The sequence below is a fragment of the Melanotaenia boesemani genome, chromosome 24 (genome assembly GCF_017639745.1).
Source record: "Melanotaenia boesemani isolate fMelBoe1 chromosome 24, fMelBoe1.pri, whole genome shotgun sequence".
In the NCBI taxonomy this organism is placed as follows: domain Eukaryota; kingdom Metazoa; phylum Chordata; class Actinopteri; order Atheriniformes; family Melanotaeniidae; genus Melanotaenia; species Melanotaenia boesemani.
The window spans coordinates 8,303,535-8,330,680 of record NC_055705.1 but is presented as its reverse complement, the minus strand read 5'-3'; the positions used below and the strand labels follow the sequence as shown (position 1 = coordinate 8,330,680).

The 27,146-nt window shown below is 39.5% G+C and overlaps 1 protein-coding gene across 1 annotated transcript in view; it reads left to right on the top strand.

Annotated features, from left to right (window-relative positions):
- Positions 1 to 25,342, top strand: part of nlgn4xa (neuroligin 4 X-linked a) — a 106,423-nt gene extending 81,081 nt beyond the window's left edge. Inside the window, exons 4-6 of the mRNA XM_041979122.1 lie at positions 13,720 to 13,905; positions 16,367 to 17,156; positions 23,986 to 25,342. Of these exons, the coding sequence (XP_041835056.1) occupies positions 13,720 to 13,905; positions 16,367 to 17,156; positions 23,986 to 24,877 (1,868 nt within the window). The 3' untranslated portion in view covers positions 24,878 to 25,342. The remainder of the gene's footprint in view (positions 1 to 13,719; positions 13,906 to 16,366; positions 17,157 to 23,985) is intronic.
- The last annotated feature ends 1,804 nt before the right edge of the window (positions 25,343 to 27,146 follow it).

The window sequence follows — 27,146 nt, the reverse complement described above, 5'->3', positions numbered from 1 at the left end:
GGAAGTGCACCCAAAAATGTGTTTTTTGAGTTATAAACAGCTCACTATTACTTAATTGTGATGACAACTACATATACTGTTGATATAATATGCATTTTTTTTATTTAGTTAAAAAAATGGATTTTGTGGGTAAAAAAAATGGCTCACAATGCCCTCTACAGGGTTTTTCGTGACAAAGAGAGGTTATCTACGTCACGAGAAATTTAAAAAAAACCCACAGCCCCTCCCTCCAGATGCAAACAGGTAGGCCTTCACCTTGCAGGCATAAAAAACCACGCCCACCAATGCATATGACGGGACGTGAGCTTATATGGTGTAGATTTGCTAGTTTCAGACTTCTTTCTTTCAATAGGACGGATTTGTGCTTTTGAGGGATGTAAAAGTAACACTGGACTTTATTCTTTACCTGCTGATCCTCATCTGCCGCGAGTCTCCACAGCTTTCCAGAGCTGCTGGAGCTGCTGACAGGCCAGAGTAACAGTGCTAACGGCTCAGACTGATACGTTCAGGACCATCTTGTTCATGTGTAGCTGAGGAGATTCAGGAAGGGAAAAGTCTTCCCCATTAAAGACGCTCTGTGGTGTAGCTGCTTTGTGAACTCCACTTTGCATCTTACCAGTGAGCTGAGCTGCTGTTTGTCAATCATTTCTGCTTGCGCGTCTCAACCCGCCCACTCTCCGCCAAGGTTATTATAGTTAATGAAAACTAACTAAAAAAATGAAAACTAGCATTAAAAAAAAATTCTCGTTAACTGAAACAAAAATTAAAGAGTTTCTTAAAAAGCAAAAACTAACTGAAACTGTATTGTGTGTTTACAAAATGAACTAAAACGAACTAAAATGAAAGCAAAAATATCCTTTGCTTTCGTTTTTTATAAATTTATTTCAAACATAAGCCCTCTGGGTTGATATGAAATCTGTTTACTTCGCTCTGCCGGATTTACAGCAGGTGTCTGCTTGAAGGTTTGTGACGTCGCGTGTCAACAGCGTGTCCGCCCGCGCAGGCTAGCGTGATGCTACGGAGAAAGTGAGGAGAAAGCGAGGACAGACCTGTTTGGGATTTCTTTTGTTATGACCATGCCAAAGATAAAAGTGCCGTGTAGAAGAAGCAGGTGGTTCAATATGTGGAAGAGAAAAAACCCACGAATCTGAAAGTCCATTTGAAAAGCTGCACAAGAAGCTAACCAGGAGTACCTGGACCAGGTAGCCTCTCTGTCCCCTCCCTGGAAAGAGAAGCTTCAGCCAGGCTGAGCAGGATGGGGGAGGAACGCGAGTCACAGACACACTGTCAGTTACACACGCACACAGTCTCTCTCTCTCACACACACACAAACAGACCTACACACACAGTTTTTGTTTACAATGTTGTACAGCAGGTTATGTACGCTTAGCATAGAAGGCAAGGCAGTTTATTTGTACAGCACATTTCATGTACAAAACAATTCAAAGTGCTTTACATAAAACAAAATGACACTTTCAGTGTCTAAAATATTCTCTGCATTATGTCCCGTATAACATGAGGTCCTGTACTGTTAATCAGCTGCAGTGATTTGTACTAAAGCTGCTGCACCTCTACTTCAGTTCTTTATGTAGTTAATTATGATTATAAGTATGAATATAGAGTTTGTTGGGTTGTTGAGGTTGTTCATGATGAGTCAGATTGAGCTTCTTTAGACTCCTGGGACTGTGAACTGTCTCTTGAATTGATTCATGTTGTTATGTTGATGTGTGTCTTTAGTATGTTGGCTATGTTGATTTTTACATAGCACACTATCTCAGAAGCAGCATTGCATATATTTTTTTTACTTAAGGCTGCTATCTTATGGGCTGTTGTGTTTTGATTTGTCGATGGCTGTTCACGTTTCCTCCTGATACAGTTTATAAAAATGGTATCTTTTGAGTTTTTATTATACAGTGCTTATTCTGATTATTTAAAGATTTTCACCTGATAAATAACCAAATTTAGAAACAACAAACAAAAAACTAAAACTAATAAAAGGTAAACTAAAACTAAGCATTTTTAAAAAACGAAAACTAATAAAAACTAGAAAATCTGCTCTAATAACTAATTAAAACTAACTGAATTTGAAAACAAAAGGTGAAAATGAAATAAAAACTAAAACTAATGAAAAATCCAAAACTATTATAACCTTGCTCTCCACCCTCTGATCACCCCACATCTCAAAAAGTAGGGGTAGAGTTAAACTTTAAGGTCTGTACAGTTTAAATAAACGGGTCTGGACAATGTGCCTGATTAAAATAATAATCTTTAGGCCCTGGTCCAAACTGCTGTAAAGACATACTCTATGTCTGTTTTTGAGTATTTTTCAAAATTTGGCTCTTGTACGAATTCAAAGCTTTGTTTTGAATTCAAAACTTAGATTTACAATACAAAGACTTGAAAGGTTCTCACATCTGAACACAAACAGCTAATTAGCTAATCACATGCCTTCAACTCAATGCATTTTCTCACGTAGAAATGGTGTGGAGGATATTTTCTTGCACACTTTTAACTCCTTCCCATTCTGATGTTCAATTTGAACTTCAGCAAGCTATATGGACCATGTCTATAAGTCTAAATGCATTGAGCTGTTATATGATTGGCTGATTAATTACCTAATAAAGCTGTCGGTGGCTGTAATTTTAAAACTTTTTTAAATGCTTTTGACCACAGTTGACAAACACAAGGGACAACAACCTCTCTTGCAAAACTAATAAAAGAATTTTCAGTGAGAGTGGACAAAAGCCACAAAGGTGATTATATCAGCACCTCATATACAGTACATAAACAACTCCTGCCTCCAGCTATATCTTATTGCTGCCAGCAGTAAGTGCACGGTAATGAATAAAGTTGTGCCAATAAACAGCTAATTAGCCACAGCAGTACAAAACTTGAAAAGCATGTGTTGTTACCTGATCAATGACATTACTTGGTGCTTTTGTGAGATGGATTTAATAGATCGTAGAGACTTATGGGAGGTAAGGAGAGGACAACATACAACTTTAAGAGTTTCCTACAAATATGGCTGATCTGTGGAGACAGACTGCAGCTCAGATGACCACAGCAGCCCAAGTGGAAAAGTAGAAGATGTAGAATAATAGTGACATTTGTCTTTTACAGTCATTATCACACAGTTATTCAAAGTTTGACTCATTACTGTGTTTTCCTCCACAATCTGCCACATGATGTGACCCTTCGATGCACCAGCTGATGCGTTCTGACAGCTGTGGTGTGTTAGCTTCATTTCTACACCATCACTAAAGGGAGGTCATTACCAAGCTTGCCCTATGTGCCTATTAATGCCTCCTTTCTAATTCCAGATCTCAGTTTGTGACTTTGATGGAATTCTTATTACCTTCCTTCAAACTGGTTTGGCTGGTTCTGTTATCTGAGAAACAAGAAGTCTAGGCTTAGATAATTCCCTATGATGTCTAACATTTTTTTTTAATTGAACTCTTTTTTTGTGAATTCTTTATTCTGCTTGGGCAAAACATTGCTGGGGATTTTCTTCCCTATAAAGGAGCATTGTTTTTTTATGTGCAGTAAAAATAAATAATTTCAATAAAATCTAAATCAAAACACTCATTTTCAGTAAAATTCTGTTCATATACAATCATTATAAACTACATTTTTCTGGTTTAAGACATATTTATCTGATAGATTCAAGGTCTTTCATGTAAATGATGAGTCTTCACACACCATAGTCATGGAGTTCCTCAGGGTTCTGTACTTAGGCCAATACTTTTCCCATTGTACATGTTCCCATTACATAATATAATAGACAACATTGCATAAGTTTTCATTGCCATACAGATGATATGCAGAAATAATTATTCATTAAGTCTGATGAAACCAAATAGTCAGCTGAGGTGTCAAAAATATTCACACTGATTACTCAGGTAGGAGTATAGATACTAGTTTAAAAAGACTTCTGTAGAAGTTGATGTATCAACTCAAGCTTTTTACTCAAGTAAAAATGCAAATGTACTGGTTTCAAAACTACTAAAAGTATAAAAGTAAAAGTAATGTAATGGTAAAAATGCCATTAGGGACAAAAGCTTAGGCACATGGGCCTATAGTGCACAACACCACCTCCCCAAAAATTATTCTAAAGGCCATTTTGACTATAATTGTATATCAGAATATTGATGTTGGGATGGTATAGGCTACCTGTTCTCTTGTGACTTTGCTATGGACATCTTTGTATTAGGATTTATCTGCTATGTCCTTGTTAGACTGTGAGATGATTTGTATCATGTAACAGCGTGACGGATCATACAAACCAATAGGGTGTCGGAATGATATTTTTCATACCATACCCATTCAACCATAATCAAAACTAAATCTAGATGTCTCGATTTATCTGAAATTTTTTTGTGCGTGTGTTTTTGAAAAGGTGACATGCGGAATGAAAACAGGCCAGAATGAAATAGAAGAAACAAAGCTATTTTAAAAATGTGAGTAAGAAGTACAGATAATTGCATAAAAATGTGAGGAGTAGAAGTAAAAAGTCAGCTGAAAGTGAAAAGTATTGTAAGGCAGCAGCAGCTAAGTTTGACCCTCCCCTGTTCTGTGCATGGTATCCAGTATAGCGTTCGGATTGGTTGGCAGGAGCAGCATTCATATGCATGAGAAGTTAGCGAGGTCCCCTCACGGAAGTAGTTTTTTCAGTTTTCTAGTTGGATGTAAAACAGTGCTCACGGCTTGGTGCATGGACAGCTCAGCTTGCTGAGCTAGAGACCACAATCCAACACAGCAGCGATACAGATGCTGATGTAGATGCCAAATGTCTGTACTTACCATCTGTGTTCAGTAACGTTGCCAAAACGGACATCCCTTGTTGTGTGAAGTCTTTCCCATGCACGCACGGTCAGAAGGAGGAGTATAGCCCTCGTCAGAGGTCCAAAAGCACAACAGTATTTGTTCTCTGTTACTTGATACCTCTGTCAGTTGGTCAGAATTAAGTCGTCTTGTCTTGAGTATGGATGGAGTGGCAGGCTACATCACGGGAAAAAAACTTCTTAACAGGAGGAGACCAGCAGAGCCAGAGTCATGAATGGTCTGTCTGAGTGAATGTCGACTGGGCAGCTGTTTCTCGTGGGTGACATTAAATTCAAAGGCCTTTTACATACTTGTCTGATTGTGTGTTGGTGCTCAGAACTTCTGTATACTTTAACTTTATTTCCTTCATTTCCACTGGAGATGAATTCAGATGACATCTTTGCTGCAAAGAGGAAGATACAACAAAGGGTTCATTGTTGGTGTAAATATGGCGGAAAGATGAGAAGATCTACTGTCTTTGAAGAAAATGACTCCTGCAGCTGTATTACATAAGGCAAGGGAACTCTACAAGTCAGTTAGCCTCCCTTTCTTATACTATATTATAAAAGTCTTCTGTAATAGAGTTTGAGTCTTGTGAAAAATTTTGACATAGTTCCGTTCGATTCAGCTTTATTTGTACAATAGCAGTTCATAACAAAGGCACTCGAGGCACTTCAACAAAATCAGTCCAGTCCAATTCATTGCAATTATAACCCAGTTAAAGTAAATCTAGTAAAATGGCTCCAGCTCTGCGGAAGGTGTATGACCAGATGCCTGAACCCAGATACTTCATCTCCATGGGAAGCTGTGCTAACGGAGGAGGTTACTACCACTACTCCTACGCTGTGGTCAGAGGCTGCAACCAAATCATACCAGTGGACATTTACGTTCCAGGTTGTCCTCCTACTGCAGAAGCTCTCCTCTATGGGACTTTACAGCTGCAGAGGAAGATCAAGCAAGAAAAAAAGATAAGGATCTGGTATAGGAAGTGAAGGTGTAATGTATATCTGTGTGTAAATGGTGTATTTCTGGTTGCATGGAGCGTTGCTCCTCCTCCATGTAGAGCTGCAATATAAAGTCATTATTGTAATTTATACCCTCCCACTTGTTTTCAACCAACCACTCTGCAGCCACTCAGTTTAGGTTTATGTTGCTTTAAATCAGCATCATTATTCTGACAGTGTTGCTTGTTTCTTCTGCAAGAATTTAAAACAGCAGTTTTAAATATGATTCAGGTTTAGGTAGTCATAAATGATTTGTTTGCTAATTATGATAACTCAATTAAACATAATCACTACATGAGTGGCTAACCACGGTGTTATGTTATTTTCAATAAACTTGGCTTTTTGAAAACAAAAAAAGAAGAAAAAAAAAAAAAAAAAGTAAATCTAGTATACTATCCCAATACTCAGGCTTCGTCCTGCGATCCAAAGACATGCATGTTAGGTTTATTGGTCACTCAATTCTGTCTAGGAGTAAATGTGAGCATGGTTGGTTGTTTTTCCATCGGTGTTGGACTTAGGAGGGACTGGAGACCTTTTCAAGGTGTATCCATCCTCTCGCCTGCTTATTGTTGGGATAGACCCCAGCTTTCCCACAATGTTGAATGGGAAAACAACACATAAACAACACTAAGCAAGCTAATGAAATCGATAGATTTCATGAAATCCTCTTTTTAATTCAGTACTTGATCCTGAGCTGCATGAGGCGACAGTGGGGTGAACTGGAAAGAGGGTAAAGAGAGTAGAGAGGAGCATCATGGGATGTCCCCCAGTAGTCTAGGTCTACAGTAACTTAGGCCTGGTACACAAATAAGGATTTATGGGCTGTTTTTGTCCCGATTTTGCCTCTTCCTGACAAAGAATGGCAAACGTCCAATTATCTTGAGTCTTTTAAGATTTCCCTGTACAATTACCATTTGCTCTGAGGTGTGTTACGGGCAGATTTTTCCCCATAATCCGCTCCGAAACGGGTTGTAGCCAAGAATCGGAAATATTGAACATGCTCAATATCTTCATATGTGTGAGGAAAGCCAACGACTTATGAATTTTGACAATGTGGATGGTGGCGTGAGCTGGATTGTAGCCAGTCTGGCTGGAGAACAAGGAAGTATGTGAGGTCTGTGTTCATGCTGTCTCCAGTCTTTTATTTTTTTCAGTTCTGGCTTTTTCTGTTAACAATAGTCCCAAGACCACCATCATTTGCTCGTCCTCCATGCTGTGTGTTGTGTTTTCCAGTTGTTACTATGTTTCTTTTTCTTTTTTTTTTTTTTTTTTGCCGGTTGTTGCTATTGTTCTTTTTCTACGTTTTTGTTAGATGATGTTTGGTCATGTGAGATGCTTGGAGGACTAGATTGTAGATCACCAACAGCATTGTTACGTGTGTGTTGTTTTGTGATTAGATTATCGGAGCACACCACATACAGTCCCATCAAAACTGTTTAATGCCTGAATTTTTTATCTTCACATGTGAGGTCTCAACCAGATAAAAAATTGCATAAGATTAAAAAAATCCATATGTGTGTACCAGGCCTTAACTACAGGAATGGATAAGGGTCACCAAGCAAGCCCTAAATATATTATTTACCAGAAAAGAAAGTTTGAAGTCTGATCTTAAAGGTAGTGAGAGTGTCTGCTTCCTGAAACCAAACTGGGAGCTGGTTCCACAAAGAGCGGATGGATAACTGAAGGTTCTGCCTCCCATTCCACTTTTAGATCCTCTAGTAACCCCAAGTAAACCTGCATAGGTAAAAAAATATATATGTAAGAGAGAGATATATTTAATATATGATTTACAGAACATGCCCGGGTCAAAAGTTTACAGTACTGGTATAAGCTGAGGTGATGGCAACAAGCATAACTATTTGGTCAGATGGGTTTTTTCCCTCTTTTTTTTTATAATTTCTCGCTCTTACCAAACAGGAAATCTTTTATCTTGTCCGAAAATCATCCAGATATTTGTGTCTTAGAAAGAGTTTAATTGGTTACCTTGTTTTAATGGACTTCATAGACATGTAAAACTGGGTGTCATCTGCATAACAAGGAAATTTAAAGGCACAGAAACCTGTCTACTGGGTGAATAATATCTCATTGACAGTTACTATCTCACACCATCAACTGAAGTTTCCTTAATCCTAATGAAAAATTCCAGTTTCTTAAGAAAAACATCCACTCATTCTTGAATATTTTTGTCCACAACATGAAAAATATTCCAAATTGACCAAATAACAAACCTTAATATCTCAATCCAGATGGAGGCCTAAAAAGTACATATAATGATAAGGAGATATTTCTCATCTGTGGTGTGAATAATTTAATCATACTGAAGACATGCACTGACTCACAGCTCTTGGAACATTTTGTGCTCTAAGCTCGGATACTTGGCATTCATCCAGGTGTTTGCTTGGTCATTTTTCTGTATCATACGTGTCAGACATGCTGCTCAGCTGTCTGCTGACATTAAACTGTCTCTAGTAACATGATGTGGCATTTTGATAATACTCTGAAAGGATCTTCAAGACTTTCTGAAATTCACTTTTAGTTTTAGGTTAGATGTTTTGTTTTGATTAAGTCCAGCTGTGTGGAGAAGCATATTTCTGTTAGAAGGTGGAATTTTCTTCTCTTTCTATAACTTAGCTTTGAGTTCTTATGCATTAGAAATTAAAGGGTTCTGTTGCAGAAGTTGAGGAAATTATAGTTTTTTTTCCAACACTTGATCCAGACACAGACTCAGAGAATCCGACTCCGTCCTCACCCATGTATTGTGCACATTTCTGGATTTTATGCAAATTTCCTTTAATATTTTAGTTTGGAAATTTTGTGTTTTGCATTTGCTCTATTTCCAATTCTATGAAGGACCACGAGGCATGTGCACAGGCATGTTCCAATTATTTGTACAAAAAACAAAAGAAGTTACATGGGAACAGTTTTAAAATGGTTTGTCAGATTAAATAGTTTCTAATACTTTTTCTCAGCTTATTTCCATTGGGCATCATGACAGGAAAGTTTGAATATTTTAATCCAACCATCGGCAGGTCTGACAGGTTGTGCTCTACAAAAAACTGCTGAAATCAATCAGAAAAGCTTTTCATTAGATGTCCTGCCTCAGTGCTGTTGAGTCCCTGTGGCTCTTTCCACTCTGCTTTGTCATGACTGACCTACATTGAGCTCCCTGTCAGTGAAAGCAGCATTTATACAGAGAGGGGAGGGAAGAGATTTAATGCTTTACCCCCCCTAGAAAAGAGACTGCTGCTGCTGATGGGTCATTGACAGCCCTGCAAAAACCTCACAACAACAAAAGAATACAGAAAAAAATCTTCCACTCACCAGCCACTTTATCAGGTCCACCTTACTAGTACAGGCTTTGACTGCTTTTTCCCCCAAAACTGCCGTCATTCTTGGTGTCATAGATCCAACAAGCTGTTGGAAACCTTCCTTAGAGGTTTTGGTCCAAATTGACATGACAGCATCACACAGTTGCTGCGGATTCAATGGCTGCATCCATGATGAGAATCTCTAAATATATTGAGTTGCTACGAAGTGATTGGCTGATCAGGTATCTGAGTTAATAAGCAGTTGAACAGGTGGACTCAATAAAGTAGACGGTGAGCGTATATTTTTCTATTTACTTCATGTTAACGGGTGCAGGTGTGGGAACATATAAGCTGAGGCAGAGAACATCTGTCACATTCATTTGCTTCATAGAACTCCATATTACTAACAGTTTTACGTGATTTCCTCCCAAAAATATATAAAATTTTATGTATATTACAAGCAGACTGAAATTTCCTTAAACCTATTAAAAAACAAGATGTCCACAAATATTACAGGCAGGCTTTTCATGTTAAAAATAAGAAATTAAAACTTGTTGTAAATCAAGTTTAAATTTAAAGAAACTTTTATTTAAAGATGGTATCACACTGTAAAAAATTGAGTAGGCCATAGTGTGTATGTTAAAATGTTAGTTTCAGTCTCAGCTGTAAAAAAAATAAATAAACAAATGACGTGCAGAAAATAAAGATGTGCATTGTGACAAGTATTGGATCAACACATCACAGCAGGGGGATATTTCTGAGTTTTCTACCCCAGATTCAGCGGATCACCTACCCACCTTTATGCAAAACCCAGTTTGTTTCCCACAGTGAACAAAAACATGTCAGACATTTTCACCAAGGGTGACTTCCCGGGTGACAGAAATGGCTAAGAATGATACGCTGCCTGCATCTGCACCCTTATGTTCCCTCATTTAACTGATCAGAGCAGGATGTAAAGAGTTGTTGGCAGATTGACCTACCTGGAGCTAAGATCTATGGAAAAGCATCAGAAAAGAAGGAACCATCAGCTGAAGAAAGGCTGCCTCCATTTTTTAACCTGCTGCTTCCATCAGAGAGACACAACTGGAATTAGAGCCAGAGGAGAGCTTTCAATACTCAAAGGGAAAAACACATTTAAAAACACCGCTTTGGGTGAAACGCATGGAGAAAGTGGTTTTTTTAACCTTTCAGCTCAACTGCTCAAACAAAACTCAAACATATTATGTAAATTTTCAGCTTCGCTTGACAAGGCCCTCTTGGTAACTGCTTCTTTAATAGTGTAATACAACGTTGGACACAGAATTAAATTCAGTTCAATGCTTACTGTCACTGTAGGAAACAAGATATTAGTTATGCTGCATAAGGGGCTATTCATCACAAAATGGACATTTTTGAAGGAAAATGGCTCTACTGTAAAAGTCCAGTTACAGATCTATACAAATAATCACACCGTCTATAAACAACAATACCGCAAAGCAGTCGCATCAATATTTAGCGTGAGTAACATTTGTCTCTGAGGAATGTCTGTTTATCACAGAGACAATTGTTTGTCCTACTGTTGGTGCTGAAGAAAAAGACAGCTCTTTGCATCTTGGAGTTCCTGCCACAGTTCGTTTGTGGAAAATATCCAGTGAGCAGCAGTTGTGTGGACCAGAATGTCTGATTGATGTCAGAGGTCAGAGGAGAATGGGCAAACTGGTTGGAGATTATAGAAAGAAAACTGGAAGTCAGATAAACACTGGTTCCAACCAAGCTATGCAGAACAAGCATCTCTAAACACACAACACGTCCAACCTTGAAGCAGATGGGCTACAGCAGCAGAAGACCACACTGGGTGCCTCCTGTCAGCTAAGAACAGGAAACTGAGACTTCAGGCTGCTGCTGGTATAATGGTGTAATGATATTTTCTTGGCCCACTTTAGGACCCTCAGTACCAACATGGCCATTCCTTGATGACCACAGCGTAGCATCTTCTTACTTCCACCAGGATGATGCACCATGTCACAAAGCTCAGATCATCTCCACCTGCTTTCAAGAACATGACAATGAGTTCACTGGACTCCAACGGCCTCCACAGTCACCAGATCTCAATCCAGTAGAGCAGCTTTAGGATGTGGTGGAACGGGAGATTCTCATCATGGATGCAGCCGACAAACCTGCAGCAACTGTGTGATGCTGTCATGTCAATATGGAGAAAACCTCTGAGGAAGGTTTCCAACACCTTGTTGAATCTATAACACCACAAGGTATTAAAAGGTCCAACCTGGTACTAGTAAATTCGACATGAGAAAGTGGCCAATGAGTCTGGTTGGTGGTGATAGACAAGTGTGTAAATGTTTAACTTTTGACTAATTAATCCTTTATTGACACCACTGTTCTCAGACTTTATGAGAGTTCAACATCAGTGTTTCTTTTTAAATTTTGGATTTGAATAATTCTGATTAAATCTAAATATTAGATGCATAACTGCTTTATTTAACCAAGTACTGATACTCAGGTTTACATGATGCAAACATTCTGCTTGTTTTTCAAGTATTTTGGTTCTGTTAAGTCTATTAATGTTTTCTTTTATTATTGAAGCTTCTATCCAAGTTATTTTGGGGAGGTAATTCTTTGAAATCAAACTTTGACTCATCTTCTCACATCTTGAGAAGCGCCTGGTAGGCATTGCTTCTTTTTGTAGAGATGATGGATGTGAGGGGAGAGGAAAAGTAGTGAGGGAGGGGTAAAAGGATGGGTAAAAAAGAGGGGAGCATTGCCAGGGCTTCTGGTCTTCCTACAGGGTCTGTGAAGCTGCCATTGGCCTTGTAATCCTCCTCACCCCTGCCCTCCATCCCCTCTCTATCATCCCCTCCACCCCACCATGACCAACCGGATCTGCACTGTATCAAACAGCCACAGGCTACCTCTTCCTTTCTCTCTCTCTCTCTTCTCTTACCCAGTGGTCTTCATCCCATTTGTCATTTACACCGCCTGGGCCTCAGTGAGCTTGCAGAGAAAGATTGTCGTTGCCAGGCTTGGCTGCAGAGTTCTCAGCCCTGGCAAGGAGGTGCAACCAGTTACCCCAGCGGCAGCATTTAGAAAGCCACTTAATGGGTTTAGGCGTATTGACCAATTTGTCAACAAGTTTCAGAAAAATGGAGCTTGCAGCCAGGCTGCTCTGTCTGAGTGTAATGTCTACTGGGCAGCCATTTCTGGAGCCATGGGTGAAATCAAATTCAAAGGCCTTTTACATACTTGACCAATTGTGTGTTGGCGCTCGGAGCTTCTGTGTTCTTTAACTCTCCTGCCTTCATTCTAGTGAAGATGAATTCAGATGACATCTTTGCTGTAGAGAGGAAGATACAACTAAGGGTTCATTGTTGTAAATATGGCGGAAAGATGAGAAGATCTACTGTCTCTGAAGACCCTGACTCTTGCAGCTGTATTACATAAGCCATGGGAACTCTGCAACTCAGTCAGCTTCCCTTTCTATATTTAAAAGTCTTCTGTAAAAATTCTTGCACAAAATTTAGATTAAAATCAGTCCAGCTTCATTCATACATCAGTCCACTTATAATCACCTAAAACAAATGTCCATGCAGCATTAAAGGTAGAGAGGGTGTCTGCTTCCTGAAGCCAAACTGGGAGCTGGTTCCACAGAGAGGAAAACCTTTCAGGGCTCTTTTTGGGTAGAACAATAATCATGAGTTGCTCAAGTTTAAATACATGGATTAGTTTTCCTGCATCACTCTGAGACAAAAATCCTCATGTTACCTAAATGAAAGAAGGTGGTCCTAGAAACCTGTTTTATAAGTTAGTCAAAGCACAAACGCTGGTCCAAAGAAACCTTACTGTTGCACTGGGAGTCAAGTTAATGTCATCCTAAGTGATGGAGAGATGGTAGGATAACAGAAAGAGAGACAAATATAGATTTGCATAACTAGACTCAGTAATTTTACGATGTCCAACACAGCTGCACCTGCTGGCTTTAACCTCGTCTCAGAGACCGGAAAACACATCTAGGTGGTCCTTGTCTGTTTGTCCATTTTGTTCTTATCACAAATCAGAGAATGGATCATGTTTCATTATCTGATTTGTTTAATTTTGTTTTAGGAAAGCAAAATACGAAAAATCAAGTTTGTATTTTTATTTTTGTTTCGATGACTAGATCAGACTGCCTGGAAGTACACAGACTGGTTTGGATCACATTTATTATCCTTCACTGATACCATCTGTAAGGTTTCCACATGACCTTCATGTCTCACAGCTTTTTCTTCCACCTCACTTTCTGTCTATGATGGGTGTGAATGAGAATTGTTTTCATGTAGAACCAAGTGAAGACAGTTCCAGGTTTTTATCCGATGAAGAAACCACATTCTGGGGTTGAAGAGGTTCAGTTTTTCTCTAAATGTCTGGTTGAAACGTGAACCTTTTATGTCCGTTTGAATGGTTGCAAAATGTCAAAATACATTTTATTCATGTGTGTGTTCGGGTTGAATGACGTGTGTTTGGGTGAATGTTATTCCAGAGCAGTGGGGCAGTTACACAGTTTGAAGCCAAACATGGTTCCAGACCAAAGCTGACGTCCATTTTCTCTTGTTCAGGTTTTCTGAGCACAGGAGACCAGGCGGCCAAGGGCAACTACGGTCTGCTGGATCAGATTCAGGCTCTCAGGTGGATCAAAGAAAACATCCAGGCCTTCAAAGGAGACCCAAAGAGAGTGACCATTTTTGGCTCTGGCGCCGGAGCATCGTGCGTCAGCCTGCTCACCCTCTCGCATTACTCAGAAGGTACGTACGTCTTCCTGCTGACAGCCAGGCTGGCTTTTCATCTGCAGAGAGAGGGAGAAATATCTCCAAGCTTATCTCTAAGTCAGGAACATTTTGTACATGAAAGGTCAGAGGCTGAGATATTCTCAGAAGGACAAATAAAATAAAATAAAGTAAATTTTTTTTTTTTTGATGCAGAACTCATGGGCTGAATTAAATACTTATTGAAAAAATCACCTTCCCACTTATATATATTTAAAAGTATTGGCTAAATTAAATTAAATTAAATTAATTTAAATTAAATTAAATTAAATTAAATTAAATTAAATTAAATTAAATTAAATTAAATTAAATTCCTTATAAACAATCATTTTTATTTATTTATTTTAATGTTAGCTTTGTTTAAATTTTCTGTGAGCTTATCAGAAATCTGTTGGGTTGTTTAAATTAAACTGAATTAAATAAGATTAAATGAAATAAAGTGAAATAAATGGGAAAAGAAGAACAGATGAAAGGAAAAGAAAAGACGTACTAATGCAAAGAATTTTTTGAGGGGCAGCACAATACTTTACATTATCCAAATAAATTTATTAAATTAAGTGATCAAAATGAGATAAACTAAATCAAAATAAAATAAAATACTCCTGCAAGCAATGTTTCCTTCATCTCAGACTTGGTGAATATTTACCTTCACACCAAATCACCATTTTGATCAAGCTGCCAGGAGTCTGTTGGATGTATTTTATAGGCAATCAAGGAGAACAGGAGTTTTTTTAGAGGGAGTTTAAAGAGAACAATACTCTTTTGGTCCATTGTTGCAGTCTTCTCTCTTCTGTTTCATTTTTCAGCATCATGTAGTTGCAGGCGCACAAATAGCTTACTTTACATTTAGATAAAAGTCCTGTTGTTTTGAAGGAGCAGCAATCATGGCTGAGATAGTAAACAAACACCCGCGTCCTGCCAAGAATCCTTTATTTGGTGGGTAATACATCACCAGTAAAGGTGATGTGGCTTGCCTCTGACGGTAGGAGCTGCGTTGTAAATCTGCCATGAAAACAGCAGCATCATCAGCTTGCAGGCTCATAAAACCTCTCCGTCACTCTCTCCGTTCGGGTTTGAAATGAACATGTGAGCTTTAACTGATGCTCCACATCCGACTGAGAGCAGCTGCAGGAAAATCTCAGATGCAGATAACTTGTGGGAGACAAAGCCTGCTGTGTGCTGAAAACATACTTTTCAAGTCGTCCTGGTTGAGTCACCACCGCTGCGTGTTTGCAGCAGTATAAATAGAGCTCGCTGGAAGAAAAAAATAAATAAGCAAATACAAATAATTCCAATGTTCCTTGTGTATTGTGACCTACTTGCTGATTGGCAGCTCATGAAGCTGTACTAACAATATTCCAGCATGAGGAAAGAGCCTGCAGTGTTGTTGATATAAACAGAAAGCCGCGTTGTTTATCTTCCAGTTTGTCCTTCAATTATTCACTCAGTCATTCATCAGGGACATGAAACGTAGTTAATACTCATAGAAACGTACCGTCTATATTTGCTCATATTGACCGTGTTAAGTTCATTTAACTAAACATTAGCACCACTTACTTTACACACAGTCACTTTCTGTGATGAGTTAATGTATAAAGATGCTTTGCAGAGTAAAATATGATAAAAAAAAAATATGTATTTTAATGATGTTAAAGATTTGGATCTGAAATCTGATATTATTTGTATAATAATAATAATAATTTTATTTTTAATATTATAATTTACTTTCACTTGTTAGTCTCAGTTTACCATTCTTTTCCTATATATATATTTTTATTTTCATGTAATTTAACCTACATTATTTTTAATATAAATTATTTGTGTTATTTTAATGGACATGATGCCCTGCGATGGACTGGTAACCTGTCCAGGTGTACCTGCCACTCACCTGTTAAATGCTGGGTTAGGCTCCAGCATACCCGTGACCCTTATTGGACAAAGCAGTGTAGATAATGGATGGATGGATGAATAATTTACATTATTAGATAGTATTATACAATTTTAATATTTAACTTTTTCATTGATTTAATTCTGTAATATCCACTAAAAATACTTAATTTATTTGTTTTACACTCCCAGATATATATTTTTTCCTTTTTCCCCCAATGGTAATAGTACGTTAAATCACATCTACAAACCTCATGAGCTGCCCAATGTGGTTCAGAAGAGTCTTTTAGTAACTGATTTTTAGAAAATGAATATAATATGTACATATATGTACACTTGTACATCAGATTAGATTAGATGGCATCTGCAGAGTTCAAACTGAACTCAGCATAAAGAAACTGCATGTTAACCTTCTCCAGAGTCTCCAGATTGATCGGTATTCCTGATCTTTGTTGGATGACAATTAAAACCTGAAACATTTCCAATGTGTGGCTAAATAGTTGTTCATGACAAAGTGTGGTTTTTCTTTTACTAATACCAGTTCTAATCTCAGATCTGTTCCAGAAAGCCATCATTCAGAGTGGTACGGCTCTGTCCAGCTGGGCCGTCAATTACCAACCGGCAAAGTACACCCGGTCTCTGGCTGAGAAGGTGGGCTGCAACATGCTGGACACCATCGACCTGGTGGAATGCCTGCAGAAGAAGAACTACAAGGAGCTGATCGAGCAGTACATCACACCTGCAAAGTACCACATCGCCTTTGGGCCTGTGATTGATGGTGATGTAATCCCAGACGACCCTCAGATCCTCATGGAGCAAGGGGAGTTCCTGAATTATGACATTATGTTGGGGGTCAATCAGGGCGAAGGCTTTAAGTTTGTAGATGGCATTGTGGACAGTGAGGATGGAGTGTCTGCTAATGATTTTGATTTTGCTGTATCAGACTTTGTGGACCATCTCTATGGTTACCCAGAGGGCAAGGACACCTTGCGTGAGACCATCAAGTTCATGTACACTGATTGGGCAGACAAGGAGAACCCAGAAACCCGACGCAAGACCCTGGTGGCGCTTTTTACTGACCACCAGTGGGTGGCGCCAGCAGTGGCCACCGCTGACCTTCACGCCCAGTATGGCTCACCTACCTACTTCTATGCTTTCTACCATCACTGTCAAAGCGACATGAAGCCCAGCTGGGCTGATTCTGCTCACGGCGATGAGGTACCATACGTGTTTGGGATCCCGATGATTGGACCCACAGATCTATTCAACTGCAACTTCTCTAAGAACGATGTGATGCTGAGTGCCGTTGTCATGACCTACTGGACTAATTTTGCCAAAACAGGGTAAGTTTTCTATACATGTTATTTATTCTTAAGAAGAATCTGAATGACTGCAGGAGAAAAATCAGATTTACACTTTAGGACTTCTTTCTAACCTCGTTAGCATATCTGTAAAATGTTCTTCTGAGTTACAGGACACACTACTAGAAAAATAGTAGACCAATGAAATTAGTGTTCCACATAAAAAGTTGTAGAAACTAATCTTGGCTACTTTAAGGGGGCGTACAACTAAATTCAGTGGACACATTCTTTGATACACTATTCTAGTACCAAGTTGCAGCCCTTTTTGCCTCTTTTGAATATCCTGTTCCACCACATCCCTGGAAGTAGCATCAGAAGATGCTACACTGTGGTCATTAAGGGATGGACATGGTCAGCAACAATACTCAGGTAGGCTGTGGTGGTTAAACCAGGCCACGCTGGTACTAAGGTGCCCAAAGTGGACCAAGAAAATATCCTCCACATCATTACACCACCAGCAGCCTGAAGTGTTGAAGTCCACCAAATTCTGAGCCTAGCATCTAAATGTGGAGCTGAAATGGAGACTCATCAGACCAGCAACGTTTCTCCATCTTCTATTGTCCAGTGTTGGTGAGTGTGTGTGAATTGTAGCCTCAGTTTCCTGTTCTTAGCTGACAGGAGGCACCCGGTGTGGTCTTCTGCTGCTGTAGCCCATCTGCTTCAAGGCTGGACGTGTTGTGTGTTCAGCGATGCTGTTCTGCAGACCTTGGTTGGAACCAGTGCTTATCTGACTTCCTGTTGTCTTTCTATCATCTCCAACCAGTCTGCCCATTCTCCTCTTACCTTTGACATTAACAAGACATTCTGGTCCAGACAACTGCTGCTCACTGGATATTTTCTCTTCTTCAGACCATTCTCTATAAACCCGAGAGATGGCTGTGTATGAAAATCCCAGTAGATCAGCAGTTTCTGAAATACTTAAATTCCTTTTCTTCCTCATTCTGATGCTCAGTTTAAACTTCAGCAAGTCGTCTCCACCATGTCTACATGATTAGATGTATTTAGTTGCTGCCCTGCGATTGGCTGATTAGATATTTGTGTTAACAAACAACTGAACAGGTGGAGCTGATGGGTGGCTGCTGAATGTGTAATAGCACTGATAAGGCAAAGGGAATTAAAAACCCATTATAAATATAATAATGTTTAGCTTTAGTCCTTTAAGTCTCTTTCTTTCAGTGGAGTTTGACATTAATGTTTGCAGAACAATAGATTTGAAGTATCAACAAAAGTTTTGCTGTGAATAGCAATTCCCCGATAAACCTGCAAGTCAAAGAGATGAAGCAGAGGTTAATAATCCCCCCCTGGTGCTGCTGCAGTGCAGGCTTTGATGAAAGGATTTGCTTGATGTTTATATTTGGATCACGTTTTTTTTTTTTTTTTTTTTTTTTGCTTCACACACCTTGAGACTAGGTATCAGGGTGTTTGCAGACCAGTCACACTGAAAATTCACTTAAGGAGGATAAATAAAGTCTTGATCAGTATCAGAGGCTGCAGCGTTTACTCCCTCGCCCGCTGCTTGGCTTCCATTCAGATGACGCCTGCTCAGCAGGGGCTTGGCTTCCTTACAGATATTTTGGGAAAGCTTGTTTTTCTGTTGCTGCTTTCTCAGTGTTTTTCCAATAAAGCTTCAACTGAAAGCAAATTCATCACTTGGACTCAGCAAGACGAACTTTCCTATAGTGAGTCACAGCAGATTGATTCAGTGTGCACACCACACTGTGAGTTTATGATAATGTACAGTATGAGCTAGTCTGCTTTAGAAGTGATCTCAGCAGTGTTTTTTTTTTTTTTTTTTTTAGAAAACTGAAAGACAGGGAGGAACGTTATGGTGTTCTTCAAGCTAGCGTTTGGTGGATTGGGACTCTTTTTTCTCATACTAAATGATTACATTGTCTCAAAAATCACACAGTCATTACACAAATTGGAGAAATCAAGACTTCTGAATATGTTACAAAATGATTTGCTTTGTTTTACACCTCCTTAAGCACAACACCTTAACATTGTGGAGGGGTTTGTGTGTCCCAGTGGTCCAAGGAGCTCAGTTGTTTGAGGATTTGTGCCTGATGCCACCCCTGTGGCATCAGGCCTCGGGTTGAGGCTCATTCTATGGCCTGGTCGGGCACAGCTCAAAGGGGCAACATGGGTCCCCCATGGACTCACCACCCGTTGAAGGGGCCAAGAAGGTCAAGCACAGTGTGAGCTGGGTGGTGGTGGGGCCTTGGCAGTCTGATCCTCAGCTAAAGAGGCTGGTTCTAAGAATGCCTGGTGAGTACCAAGACTATGGTCCTCAGCTGGACAAGGGTGTAGTGTCCTCTCAGGGTCCTCCCCAAAGAGGAAGGAATTTTAGTATCACTTAGTCCTGTTCATGAGTGTGGAACAAATGGAGCAGAAGATCAGCAGGTGAATCGATGTGGCGTGTCATGATGGTGATAAAGGAGCTGTGCTGAAAGACAAAGCTTTGGTTTGCCTATCAGTCCAGGTTACTACCCTCACCTGTCGTCACAAGCTGTGGGTAGTGACCAAAAGAAGATACAAACGGCCTCCATAGGCTGTCTAGGCTGTCCCTTAGAGATGTTGATGTATGTTTCTCAGTGTTCCACATATGCTCCTCATGTACATGCACATGTGAACCACAAGTACAAACATGGGGTTTTGGAACATTTTTATGTGATCCAGATGTGAAGACCAGTTGAAGCTCATGTGGCTCACATGTTTGTGAACCACATGTGTAGCACATGTTCATGCACATGTGAACCATGTGCAAACATTGTTTTGGAACATTGTCAGGTGATCCTTATGTGAAGAACATGTTTGCACATGCGGACCACAAGTTATTGCACATGTGAAGCACACGTGGTCCACATGTGCAGACATGGGGTTTTGAAATGTTTTCATTGGATCGACATGTGAAGACCATGTGATGTTTATGTGGATCATATGTTTGTGGACTGCATGTGCTTCACATGTTCATGCACATGTGGTTTTGTAACATTTTTCATATGATTCAGATGTGAACAACATATAAAAACATGTGAAACACATATTTGGTTTCGTTTCTCCTATGTAGAGGTCTGTACACTCCTCACTGCACTGGACTTCATGTGAAACATGTGCAAGTCATATGTGAAAATCGTATGATCCCTTCAGTGACGCTCAAGTGTAAGGATCAAACTACAGCTGATAAGCCTGGAACTCCTCACCAGTCAGTTTAGAACTGAGGGGACCTTTTTGATGAATGGAGTCATGTTTTAAAGTGCCAAAAGGAAGGCCAGTCGCCTTTACTCAAGCTCTTTCCTTTATGTTCCACTGAATGTGGAAGCAGCACAGAGGTGTGACGTAGTTCCAGGCAAAAAGCTTGGTGATGCCCCCCCACAGTGCTTCCACATTCAGTGGAACAGAGGGGTTAGAATTCCCTTAGAGATAGAACAAGAAGTTCAGTCATCCAGAAAGGGTTCATAAGGATTCTCCTTCACATCAAGAGGAGCCAGAGGAAGTGGCGTCAAGGAAGATTTCCTCCTTGATGCCCATATCCTACCGGGAGGATGCCTCAAGCATGGATATGTCTCTCAGCTGACCCGGGCAAAAGGAAGTCTGGGTTTCATTTCTTAAGCTGCTCGCCCTGTGACCCGACCTCAGCTAAACAGCAGAAGATGGATGGATGAAAGAGGATGAATGGATATAATCAGTTCAGATCAGATGATACCAAGTTTAAGCGTAAATGAACAAAGTTCTTTTCTGAGCTGGATATTTGACTCTAAGTAGTCATTAGAATCTGCTTTATTCATTAAAAGCTGCTCAGCTGTCATAATTTACAGCTCAGCTGATGGTATAAAACATGTGTGTTGCACCACTTTAAATTCTCAGTTTATATGCACCTGCCAAACCAAGATTTATGTAATTATCCAACCTGTGGCAAAAGTGACTGTTCTTAGCAACAGGCTGCATGCATGATGAAAACATATGGAACTAAAGCAGGTATTTAACAGTTTGGGCATGGAAGGCCTTCATCCTTCTTTCTTTTTATAACTGTAGCAGATTCAGTGTTGGATGAGTGCGCTCTTCCAACATATGTTAGAACTAAGATGACAGACCTTAAGTAAAATCCCACCACATGCACAGCGATGCTCCATATGTAGCCACCAGCTGGAGGGCAAACCTCCCTCTTATGCTGTTTCCAGATTCTCTAACAAGAGGACTTGTTAAGGTGGAGCTGTTGACATGTTAAAATGTAGAAAAAGCTAATAAAGTCATCTGAAAACAGTCAATATAATACAATAAATTGGAAGTCTTTGTAACAGACTGCAGCAGGCTGCAGGGCTGTGAAGATTTGTAGCTTTAAATCAACTGTTTGGCCTCATTTGCTCTGAACAATTAGTGCAACAGCTAAATGCTTTGTTTCCAAACTCGTGGGTCAGCTCCGTCTCCCAGCAGACTTCTTTTTCTTGGGTTTGCTCCTCTTTTGTGCCTCGTTAAGAGCTCACTAACAATAACAGCAAAAGTGTGGCCTCTGCAGGAGTTTTAGCTAATCTGATTCCTTTGACATCCTGCAAGTGCTGCACGCTCAATGATTAAACCCAAGAAAGAGAACCAGTGGTTTGGCTTGGGTTTGTCTGATTTACAGATCTGCTGTTTGCTGACTTGCAGCCTTATATTTGCTTAGAGTGAGAGGGATGTGAATATACTGGAACAAACAAAAACAAAGAATGAACACAATATTAACATTACAGCTGAGCATATCATTGCACAAGATCCAGTAGAGGTCTTGTCCAATACTCATGGCTCTGTTTTGGTTTTACATCAGATAAATGTGCACAACTGGCCAGACTTCAATAAACCTTAGTAAGCCTTATATAAAGTCAGGAAAGACTGCAGCTCAAGAGGATCTTGAAGAAATGTTTATTTATTCAAGGTTTTGCCTCACAGTTCAGTTCATGCAGCTACCAGTTCTGCCTTTGGGCCTATTCAGCACTGATTTTGTACAGTTTTGAATATATTAAAAAAGGAAAACATAATCCTTCTGAGCTGCAGAGATGATGTCGTCATCCTCCACCAACAGTTTGTGGAGTAAATGGTTTTCATTTAATAAAGCCCTTTACACCTTGTTTTTTTTTTTTCCTGTGGTGGTGTCCTCTGGTCATGAGTGGGGTGACTTCTGGTGTGCTTCATGCATATTAGTGTGTGAAATATAATAAATGATTAGGTGTGTGTTTTGAATTTTAAATTTGAATTAAAATTTTATATGAATTTTTATTTTGATGTTGAAATTATTTTAATTTAATATTTAAGTACTGCCATTATTTGAAGCGCTCTGTACTGCTGTTTGAAATGAAAAGTGCAATATAAATAAAATTATATTTGATTTTGATTTTAATAAAGGGCAATAAAAAGGATTATATATTCCACTCTAAATTTCACAGGGAGCTGTGAAGGGAGGCTAAAACCAGAGATAAATGATCAAACTTGACTGTGCTAGTATGACTTTTTTTAGATAAACTGAAAGGTTTTCAGGGGAAGTATTTGGACAACAAACTAAAATGGGATTACAGTAATCAAGCTTCTATGAGAGAATTTCATTGACAAGTTTTTCACTATTCCAGATCTTGGCAATATCCAATGAATGACAGAAACCTGCTCTAGACACTTGTTTAATATGGACAAAAAGCTATGTCCTAGTCAATGATGGATCATATGACAATCCAATGTAATGTCATCCAAAGGAAGTACACATGCTGATAAAAAAGCTCTAATGCTTATAGAATCAGATTCTGTTGAATTTAGAAGAAAATTCCAGCTCACTCAGATCTTCATGTCTCAGAGACAAGCCTGTAATTTAAATAACTGATTTGTTTCTTCAGATCTTATTGATAAAGTGAGTTGGGTATCATCAGCATAACAGTGAAATGGTTGTCATGTTTTCTGATGATGTTGCCCTAAGGCGGTGACAACAAAGGTGTACGAAGATCAAAACCCTGTTAAATACCATAACTGAGATGGGTTCATGTAAAGGACATGGCAGTTACAAACTGGAATAAACATGATCTAAACCAGTCCAAAACAGAGCCCTTCATCCTGATTAGATATTTTCTGGTCAGTAGTGTCAAATACAACACTTAGGCTGCATTCACACTAAACCGAGGGATTGGTTCGACTGGGCGGAGAATTCCCAAAAAATTTTGCACCTTTGTTTGGTTTGGTTTGCTTTCACAGTGCGCTTTACTCAAACAAACCAAACTGCATGAACAATGTTACACAGCTACAACACTAGGGGGCACTATTGCTCTGTAGCGGGCAATATTCCATGAAGAAGAAGAAATAAGAACAAGACCAGACTCACTGATTGGCCATGACCAAAAACAGCTAATTCATCACAAATAAACAACAGAGCAACAATAAATGTATGCAGTCTTGGTGTTTCCTTTTCATAGTTTGGTGTTCAGTATAAACAACAGGAGATAGTAAGCTACTTAGCATGTTGTGCAAGGACACATTCTTCATCTCATTGCTTCACCCGATGGTCTTGGAAGTGAACCAAGACCTGTGGTTGTCAAGCAGAGCATATTTTAACTTTTTAGTTCCACCAGAGTGCAAATGCATGTTCACACAGCTCCAAGCAAACCGTACTAGCTGTGGAAACAGACCAGCGCTTGTTTAAAGCAGAACAACAGCTCCAGTGTGAATGTGTCCTAAGATTTTGTACAAACAAAACAGATGTCACAGAATGTTTTCACACACCTACAGAGGTCATTTGTTCCATAAAAAAGCATGCCTTCATTTTTATCTTTATAACTTTGATTGTATTTTCTTTTTTCAGGGATCCAAATCAGCCGGTTCCACAAGATACAAAGTTCATCCACACAAAGCCTAACCGCTTCGAGGAAGTAGCCTGGACCAAGTACAACCCTAAAGACCAGCTCTATCTCCACATTGGCCTAAAGCCTCGAGTCCGAGACCACTACCGAGCTACAAAAGTTGCGTTCTGGCTGGAATTAGTTCCACATCTTCACAACATAAATGAGTTTTTTCAGTATGTATCCACCACTACCAAGATACCACCACAAGACACCACACCCTACCCTTACACCAAACGCTTCCCAGGTAAAAACTGGCCATCCACCACACGCCACCCGGGGGTTTCCTCCGTCAACACCAAACAAACCACAGATCAGCGCAAGAGTGGCGACCTGACCGACGAGTCAACCGTGATGATTGAGACCAAGCGAGACTACTCCACAGAGCTCAGCGTCACCATAGCTGTGGGAGCATCATTGCTCTTTCTGAACATCCTGGCATTCGCAGCACTCTACTACAAGAAAGACAAACGGCGGCACGAGTCCAACCGCCGCATCCCAACCCCGCAACGCAACTCCACTCCGGCTAATGCTCCGTCCACAGCCAATGATGTGGCCCACCTGCAGAGCGAGGAGCTGATGTCACTGCAGATGAAGCAACAGCAGCTGGAACATGAGCACCACCACGAGTGCGAGTCGCTCCAGACCCATGACACGCTGCGACTCACCTGCCCCCCTGACTACACCCTTACTTTGCGCCGGTCGCCCGACGACATACCCCTGATGACTCCCAGCACCATCACCATGATCCCCAATTCTCTGGCTGGCATGCAGCCTCTGCACAACTTCAACACTTTTGGTGGCAGTCAGAACAGTACCAACCTGCCCCACGGCCACTCCACCACACGGGTATAGCTCAGCTGGGACAGGGCAGCGCTGGGTTCAGTTGCGACCAACACCAGGCAAATTTAAGAGACTGACTGTGTAAAGCACAGACTCCAAAGTCAAAGCAGATGTTATTTTGTTACCATGCCTTCTTGAAAAGTATAAAAAGTATAAATGGAACATAAACTTGTGGATAAAGATTCTAAATGAATGTTACTTTAGTAATAACTCTTTTTGAAGCAGCGCTTCATGGAAGGTTTTACCAAAAGCGGAAGCAAACAGTGAACGACTGTTAATAGTCTTTTATTACAACATGGGCAAATGCGCCTTTGTGGAGGCTTTTGTGCCATAAAAACACGACTGGAAAACAGAAGCAACAATGGAACTTGATCTTTTCATGATCCTTCCTATATCTCCTGGCCTAACTGGGGCACAGAAATCGACACCCCAGCCTGAAATGTATTTATGAACAAGAGAAAAAAAGGAAGAGGAAAGTTAAAAAAAAAAAAAAAAAAAAAGGTATATAGTTGTGCGTGGAAATTTAAACTATTTTAAAAAAGAAAAATGAGCCTCTTCTATTGTTTTCATTTTGGCTGATACATTTGTTTTTTTGTTTTTTTTTCAGCTTGTGCTTTTGGTTGATGTGTGTGTAAATATATCCAAACGATTTGCATTATTTTCTCCCAAGTCCAACCCGTGTTTCATTAGTTTTCTCCAAAAAGACCAAAATGCGAACACAATCCCATCTGAGGAGAGTTGCACACTGTGTGTCTGCAGGCCATCACATCACAGGCCAGTCCTGTCCTTGTGCATCGCTTTACGTCCACTTTTTCCACCTTGCATGTCCGGTAAGAGCTTTACGTTGTGGTTTCAGACAACGAGGACTGACTGGATCTCATCAGCTGCCGTCATCCTGTTACGCTTCTGATAGTTTTCATTGTGGGCTTTTCCTGTCTTGCGATCTCAGCACTGCCTGAGCTTACAACGTGACCAGCAATGTATTATTTAGAAATAAAAAAAAAATAAATGAAAAAGGCAGTGATTTTTTGTATCAATATTAGTTGGATATGTTTGTAAAGAAATATATGTTAGATATTTCAAACTGTCATATGCTAGCAATATGTAAAAATATTGTGCCAGACTTGTGATATTTTGGGTTACAAAAGCAAGTGAATGAGTGTAAATATTAATTATATTAATTGCTACAAAATGACAACATAAGTAACCATTAACTCTCCTTCCATTTTGCATCCTATTACAAAAAAAAAAGGAAAAAATCATCCAGAAACTTTTAAGCTACATTTATAAAGTTATTAAAAGATATATTCTTGTCATTTGGTTATTAAACCAGTCGAGATAAGAATTTTTAATGTAGACTTTTAAAATCCTTAGTTTGTCTTATCTTTGTTTGCAGTTTTGCCTTAAGTGATATTAAACATATTTCTGGCTGGACACATGTATAAACTTTTTCTGCAACATTTTTAATAAAGTATCACAGTATTTTCTAAAAAAATTTAAAAAGAAGAAAAGAAAAGAAAGAAACAAAAAATAAAATGGAAGGTCATTGGAGTCAGCTGGGTGCTTTGTGGTGTGTGTGTCGTGTAAACTTATTATAAATAGTAAGTAACTTTGTGTTGGGTGGATTATGCTGGGCTTACATCAGAAGACTTTGAAAAGATTCTAGAAAACTATCAACTCACACCTGCTCACATCTAACGACAAGTGCCTAGTCTCAGGCCGAGATTTTACAAAGACTGTGAATCTTGCAGGGGTCACTATTTACAAGCCTACAATTTGTTTCTTTTAGCATTTTTTATATGTTAAAATGTTGATATCAAACAGGCAGGGCTCATCTGCCACAAGCTCCATCCTCCTCTCCTCTGGACGGCCCACCTACACCAGTTCTTGTTCATCATGTTTTATTTATTTATATTTTATTTTATTTACGTTTTTATCATTGTTCTGATGGTCGGGATTCCTGTTTCTGCATTTGTCAGAGCTCATCTATTGGTTGTTGATTGCGTTACATCACTGCGACTTGCGATAATATCAAAAACACGTTTGATATTGTCACAGACCCAAGACAAAGGAAAGACTGACAATAAACAGTGCAGATTACCATCTTAAACCTAATGATCGAGATTACGGGAGCCAGGGGTGTAGTAGTCCCTCGAGAAGTGGGTATACTCTTAATTTTTCCCCCCCTTTTTTAGTAGCACAGAAAAACAGCTTTTAAGAAAAAGTGACATGCAAGACTAGTCTAATTACTCTTTACCCCAAAAGTATTTGCTTCTTGTCA